Genomic DNA, 7,478 nt, shown 5'->3' on the forward strand with positions numbered 1-7,478 from the left:
CTATAAAACAAAATATGCTAAAGTACAAATATGAATCTTCACCGTGAATGAGGTGTAAACGAGGTGGCTAGTCACTACTGTCGGCTCTTAATTTTTATTAATTATAAATAAATTATTATTTTCTAAATTGTAAGATTATTTGCCTAAATTTTTCTATACTATTCCCAAACTTTTCACTAAAAAAATATTAAAAATGTTAAACTTGTCTGCTAAGTATACGGAGGTGACTGTGTCTGCGATCGTGCGTTTTCTCTCGTTGACGCAAGCATACAGTGTGTGAGAGGGAATTGGAAGAGGAACGAGGAATAGGAACAAAAGTAACGCATAAGAACAAATACCTGCGCACTTTGATACTTGTATCATGGGTAAATATATCAAATAGGGGTGGCAGCCCCGATGACCTTGATCTTGACATATGTTGTCAAGGTCATGATCCTGAGTAACGCTCAACAAGTTTTAGCCGTCGCTCGCTCTTCGTCAAAAAGTTATAATCATAAAAGTTTATGAAAATTAAAAGCAATAACTACACATATACTCACATATATTCACATATATTCACATATACTCACATATACTCACATATACACGTAAAAATGTGGTACAGAGAACGCATTGGCGTGGGAGGGCCTCCGCCTCTCCTCCTGTACCCCTTGCCCATATTTTTTTTAACCTAACCTACCCCTATTTTTGTCGAAATTTGATCTGATGATGTTAGATTTGAAATTATGGGTTGGGTTAGAAAAAATTTTTACGTGTGGTACAGAGAACCTTTCCTTGCACCTTCTTCCCGCATTTTTCCTTTTTTTTTTTTTTTTTATAGTTGGGAAACGCCTTTATGGGTCCCCGGTCCTGTGGGGACAGGAACGCGGGGTATGTGAGACTCGTCGACCTGACTAGCCGACATACTCACTAAAACCCAACTTTTTCCGGCATCTGGGCTCGGGACGGATCGCGGGATCGAACTAAGCATGCACCGCAATCCGTCCTAGCCCAAACGGGTCCCCGCCCGAAGGCAGGAACCCCCCTCCGGAGTTAGCGGCCAGAGCTCGGCCGAAGTCGAGCCCCAGCCGCCCGAACCGGGACGCCGGGAGTGCGTCGGGCCCTCTTGGGAGAGGGCCCTAGGTACGCACTCCCGCGCCCCAAGCCCCGAGGCGGGTCAGCCGGGCAACTACCCCGCCGCTGATTCCGCCCGAGGCGTACCTCCTCAACGGTGGGGAGGGTGGGACCCTCTGTCCGGTCTAGCCGGCGCTGTGAGGATCCCCCCTTCCCACCGTTCCTTCTCGGCTCTGCTCAAACCACCGTAGGGGGAGCCCTCAGCCGCGCCGGCGGACCCTCCCGGCGACGACGCGCATGACGCCGCCACCGGGAGGGCCCCCCAGCGAACCCCGGTGGGGCAGGAAAAGAGCGGCGGAGCCAGCCCTGTTCCCACCCCCGTTCCTCCCATTAACGGTGGAGAGGGCAGGGCCCCCCGTCCGGTCTAGCCGGCGCAGTGAGGGTCCCCCCTCTCCACCGTGCCTCCACACACACACTCGTTCACCTCCCACGACGACAGTCTAAGGGGGAGGAGGAGGCCCCTGCTGCTGGTGTTGCTGCAGGTACCTTCTACGCCTCCCCCCCCTTCTTCGCCTCCTCTCCGGCGGCGCCTCGGGATCTTCCTCCCGTGCCCGCTCCGCTGCCTCCTTCTGCGACATGACAGCGTCGCAGAAGGAGGCCACCGCCGCCCAGTCGTCGACACCGGCGAGCATCCGCCCCACAACATTAGGTAGGTCGAGGCCGACTCCTATTCTATCGGTGAGGGCACGGCGCTCAGCAGCCCAGGCAGGGCATGTCTCCAGAGTATGTTGCGCCGTGTCCCTCACCTCTGGGCAGTGATGGCACCTAGTGGTGGCCTCCCGCCCGACCTTCTCGTGCAGGTACTCTCCGAAGCAACCATGCCCGGAGAGCACCTGCGTCGTGTGGAACGAGAGACCCCCGTGCCTCCTGCCCACCCATTCACTGAGAACAGGGCCAATGGCCTCGACCACCCTTAGGCCCGCCCTGGCGTGGGGCAAACGTTCCCGCCAGTGCTCGACGACCTCTCGACGGGCTTGTCTCCGTCGAGCCTCCACCATTTCCGGCGTGGCGGGCTCACCCCCGCGGGCCAGCTCCGCCCGCCACTCGTACGTCTCAGCCAGGGAGCAAGCCACGTAGGCCCACGGAGGCGAACACGCCAGCAAACACACCGCCTCCCAGGAGATGGTGCGGTACGCGCGCGAGACCCTGATGGCCATCTTACGCTGCTCTCTTTGGAGCAGCCTTACGTTGTCGTTGTTGGCCACCAGAGCCCCGCACCAAACGGGTGCCCCGTACATCGCGATTGACCGCACCACCCCCATGTAGAGGCGGCGAACCTTCTCTGACGGCCCGCGCAGGTTGGGCATTAGCCTGCTAAAGCTAGAGATAGCGGAACCCAACCTGGCGGCCATCCATTCGAAGTGGGGCCGAAAGCCCCACTTAGAGTCGAGGAACAGTCCCAGATACTTTATCTGGGACTTCACCTCGACCCGTGTACCCTCAATGAGGAGGCTCCTATAGCCCGGGCCTTTCTCGCCTCGGCCCCCGAGCCAAAGCACCTCCGTCTTGCTCAGGGCCACTTTCAGGCCCAGGCGACGGATCCTCCTCAGCATAACGCTGAGCCCGTCCCTCGCGGTGCGTCTCGCCTCGCCCCAGGTTTGCCCCGAGACGACAACCAGGGTGTCGTCGGCATAGGCAACCAACGACACCCCCGCAGGGAGGCGGAAGTCCAGGGCACGGTCGTAGCCAATGTCCCATAGAACCGGCCCCACGACCGAGCCCTGCGGCACTCCCCTGCTGACCACTCTGATTAAGTTGTTGCCGTCTCGGTCCCTGCACGCGACCACGCGGTCGCCAAGGTAGGCCCCGATCACCTCCTCTAGGTAGGGAGGGACCCTCTTTCTACGGAGGCCCTCCCTAATCTTACTCCAGGGCAGGGTGTTGAACGCGTTGGCGATGTCCAGACTTATCGCCAGCACCACCCTGCCCCGGCCCACAGCGCGATCGACCAGGTACTTCAACCGTTGGATAGCTCCAACGGTTGATCTCCCCGGTCGAAAGCCGTACTGAACGTACTCCAGATCGGGACCCACCGTTGACATGTGCGTGACGAGGCGCGACGCTATGACCCTCTCGAAAAGCTTGCCCACCTCGCCTATCAGGCAGATAGGCCGGTGGGCCGAGGGGTCATCCGCGGGCTTCCCAGGCTTGGGAATGAGGACGAGCCCGGCTTCCTTCCACTGCTTGGGGAACCGCCCTAACTGCAGGCACCTGTCAAAGAGGCGCCTGAGGCGGCTCCCCAGAACACTGAGGGCGATAGCCCATACGCGACCCGGCACACCATCGGGGCCGGGAGCGGCGTTTCTCCTCCTCATCCTTTTTATGGCCCTGGCCAGTTCCTCCTCGGTGACCCTGAGGTCTTCCGACCACCGAGTGCGTTCCCTGACCAGGGCCGGGTCTTCGCGGGGGCGGGCCTCCTCTTCCGGGTCCGTCGGGAAGAGGGCGGCGACAACTTCTCTCAGGAACCCCGGATCGAGAGACTCCGATGTGGGGGGCGCCGCCTGCCGGAGCTTATTCCGTACTAGGCGGTACGGGCGCCCCCATGGGTCTCCGTCCAGGGTTTCCAGCAGTTCCCCCCAGGCATTGGCCTTGGACTTGGCAATGGCCGCCTGGAGGGCCTTCCTAGCGGCCCGGTAGAGTTGATAAAGCCGGGCCGCCTCTTCCTCCGCCGCCCTTCTTCTCCGACGGTATCTCGTGTACTGGCGACGCGCGGAGTTGCACTCTGCTCTCAGAGAAGCGATCTCCGGCGTCCACCAGTACACAGCCTTCTTCTTTGGAGGCCCGCCCATACGGCGCCGGGGCATAGCGGTGTCGCAAATTTGCGACCTCGCCTCCCGGAACCAGGCCGCCTCCTCTTCCACGTTGACCTCCTCTGGGGGAACCTCCAAGGATTTGGCGATGGCAGCGGTCATCGCCAGGTCGGGGTCCAAATGTTTTAATGACCATCGCGGGGGAGCACCTTCGGGCCCTATGGGCCGGCCGCACGGCTCCCTGACCAGGTTCGGTGAGGAGACCTCCATCGTTATATAACGGTGGTCAGATAGGGTCTCCTCACTCGAGACCGACCATCCAGTGATCTCGCCGTACGCCATAGGGGAGCCCATCGCAATATCAACTATAGAGCTCACCCGGGCCGCCACACAGGTAGGCACCGACCCCCTATTGATTACATGGAGGTCGAGTGCGGCGGCCCAGTCCCCCAACAACTCGCCCCTCGTGTCCGTGGTTGGGCAACCCCACTCCATGGACCGAGCATTGAGGTCGCCCGCCACCAGCACCCAGCTAGGCTGCAGGCGGCGGACGACCCTCCCGATCTCCTCTATTTTGTTTTCAAAATTTTCGGGCGAGATGTTGGGGGATATGTAAACCCCCACGATGGCCCTGTTCCCCCATCGGCAAGCGACGTATCCCTCACCCCTTGATACAGGGGCAAGGGAGGAGGCGGCGCTTCCTCCTCTGGTGACGATCGCGACCAACCCCGCCGTGTCGGCCCGCCATCTGTCATCGGCAGGGGGGACAGCGTAGGGCTCGGCCACGATCCCCAGCTCTATATCCCACTCCGCCATGGTCTGGGTCAGGAGGTCCTGAGCCCTGGCGGAGTGGTTAATATTTGTCTGGAGGAGGCGATGACAGGCCATTAGAGGTCCGTGTCCATCACCTCCTCCAGGCTACTTCCTTCCACATTGGTGGTCTGAGGGACGGTGCTAGGCCCCGTCACCGCCTCTTTATCGCCCACCTTCCTCATAGCCGCCTTTTTGGCTGGAGGGGGCGGGGTGCACGCTGGTCCGCCGAAACGGTGCCCCGCCGGTCTGCCCAGATCGGCGCAGACGGGACATCTGAGGGCCTCTTCGCAGCCACTCGCCACGTGGTCAGGTTGGCCACACCTGTAGCACAGGTTGCCCCTGTCCACGGGCGAGTCACAGTTGCCAATGGTATGGCCCGTTCTGAGGCAACGGAAGCACTGGGCGGGCCTGGGTCTCAGGGCCTCAACCCTGGCCATGACCCAGCCCACCTGCACCTTGCCCGCCTGCGCCAACTTCGACGCCGCAGCTGCCGGGCAGCGGAGCCAGACGGAGCCTAGCCCATTTCGCGGACGTCTGATCGTCCCCACTTGGACGTCATGGGCGGTGCACCCCCCAACCCTCGCCATGGCTTCAGCCACGTCCTGGGCGACCGTCAAGTCGTCCAGTCCGGACAAGCGAAGCTCGGCGGTTTTGGTTGTCCTGGAGACCTTTACCTCCTCCGGGTTGAGGAGCTCCCGGAGTTTGGCCTCCAGTTTCTCCGCTCCCTCCTTGCTTTGCTCACCGGGGACCTCATACATAATGGCCCCGGTGAGGGCCCTCCTAGGGCGTAGCGAGGGGATGCCCATGCTGCGAAGGTCGATTTGGTCTCGAACCCTCGCCAGGGCATCCGCCACGCTGGTCCCGTCTTTGTCCGTCGCCATGAGGACGATCGCCGCCCGCTTGGGGACATTGATCCTTATCTTCTTCTCGGGGTTTTTCTTCTTCTTGGCCCCTTTCTTCTTCTGCTGGGATGCTCCTTTGGAACCCGCACTTATAGGGGTTTCCGCCGGAGCAGAGCCCGCCGCGTGGCCAGAGGCTTTCTCCCTCCTCTTTTTCTTTGACTTCCTCCCCACAACCTCCACCCAGAACTCTTGGGGAAGGGGAGGGGCAGAGACGGAGGGAGAGGAAGCTGCCTCCTTCGTAGCCGGAGGGGTCTTTTTGTTGGCCGCCACACCAGACGCCACCTTAGCCTCCCGACCGCCAGTGGGCGGTTTTATTTTGGCTGACTTAGCCTTAGCCTGTGGGATGATCGGAGGAGCCCCCTGGGGCACCGGCTCCGGACCATGGCCCCTACCCACGTCCTCGCCCCTTCCCCTCTCGAAAGCAAGAGGGGGTCTGAGGGATTTCTCCGGTAGGAGCCTATCCCGTATCCCCTCCAGCTTGGCGTCCATCATCGAGCCCACCTTGCGGAGCAGGACGTCAAGCAGCTTCTCGTCCCTGCCCGAGAGAGCGAGCTCCTCGGGAGCCCCATTCCTCGCCGTCACCGAGGGCCCAGCCGGGGCTGGAGACGGACGACGCACCGGGGGGGATGGCCCAGGTCCCGGGGCCCGAACTGAGTCCTCCTCATCAGAGGAGACGATCCACCTCCTCTTCGAGGGGCCCGACGCGCTCGATCCCATGTCCGCCCCAGGGTCAGACTCCCTGCAGATCAGAGCACTAGCCAGCTGGCCCTTGATGTCCTCAAGGTCCCTCTTGAGGGAGTCGTAATCACGGCGCAGGCGCTCGTTCGCCTCCTGCAGCCTGACGACCTCCTCACTCTGAGTTCTCGTCCTCAGCACTTGGACCGCCCGCTCCGCGAGTGTGGCGATCTCCCTAAGGGTCTTCTGTGTCGTACCCTTAAGGCCCTTCTTATATTCCGACACCTCGCGGAGACGGGCCATGCCCTTTGCGACCTCAGACTCCAGCTCAATGGCTGGGAGCCTGGTGAGGTCAACCTGCTGTTCTCCGGGGTTTGCCGGCCTCCCTAGCAGGACTTTTGCCACAGGGGTGCTCCTGTGGTCTTGCCACTTCCTGAGGACCTCGGTCTGCTGTTGCAGGTAGAGGTCCTCGCGCGCCTCCGAGGATATGAATCCCCTCGTCTTCCTGACCTTAGAGGTACCGGAAGACGCGGAGTTTTTCGCGCGTTTACGACTGTTAGTCGTCGACGTCGTGGCACAGCTAGTGTCCGTAAGCGTCGACTCGTCCTCCTCGGAGCTATAATGCATTATGGAGTCCGGAGTGACTTCAATCAACTCCGGCTCCTGGCTTCCCATACCCGACCGGGCACTACACCCCGGGAGGGGCGGAAAGTCCCTCTCACTAAGTGGAGGAGCCACCATAACGTTGCTGACAACTCTGGGAACCTTGAAGTTTCCAGAGTCGTCAGCCTGCACCGGACTGAAGAGCTCCGCGCTCCCTCCAGTACCCGACCCCCTTACGACAGGGGTGTCGCTCCTTCCCTCAGCAGGAGCTACGTTTCCGTAGCCGCTGCTACCAACCATAACAGCAGATCCGCCCTTCCCTTGTTTAAAATAATTTGTCGTCATTTGAGATTGAATCCCACTCCCCGTGACGGCTGGACCGACCGGCGTATCTCCCACCCCGCCAAAACATGCCTGGTACGGGTGCCCCCGGTACTCCGGGGGGGTCGGCTTATGGCGCAGGCCCCGGGAATGTTACATCCGGGGCGCGGGCCTCCAGCCCCTTACACACCCATGCGAGGGAGCCATCAAGGACTCGCCCCGCATGGGCTTTCGGGGGTCCCCCGCCTCCGACAGCGGGGGTAACGTCACGGGTGGCGTCACCCGGGGGGCCCCACGGACA

General features: G+C 60.9%; 1 protein-coding gene across 1 annotated transcript; it reads right to left on the reverse strand.

Moving 5' to 3' along the window:
- Positions 1–4,750: 4,750 nt before the first annotated feature.
- On the reverse strand, positions 4,751–7,201 carry LOC105204213. The gene has a single exon (XM_011173265.1). The coding sequence runs from the start codon at positions 7,199–7,201 to the stop codon at positions 4,751–4,753; it is 2,451 nt and encodes an 816-aa protein (XP_011171567.1).
- Positions 7,202–7,478: the final 277 nt, after the last annotated feature.

This window comes from Solenopsis invicta, chromosome 10, assembly GCF_016802725.1.
Source record: "Solenopsis invicta isolate M01_SB chromosome 10, UNIL_Sinv_3.0, whole genome shotgun sequence".
Lineage (NCBI taxonomy): Eukaryota > Metazoa > Arthropoda > Insecta > Hymenoptera > Formicidae > Solenopsis > Solenopsis invicta.

Coding starts and splice junctions, on each gene's coding strand:
- LOC105204213 (XM_011173265.1), bottom strand. CDS start 7,201: ATGACGACAAATTATTTTAAACAAGGGAAGGGCGGATCTGCTGTTATG.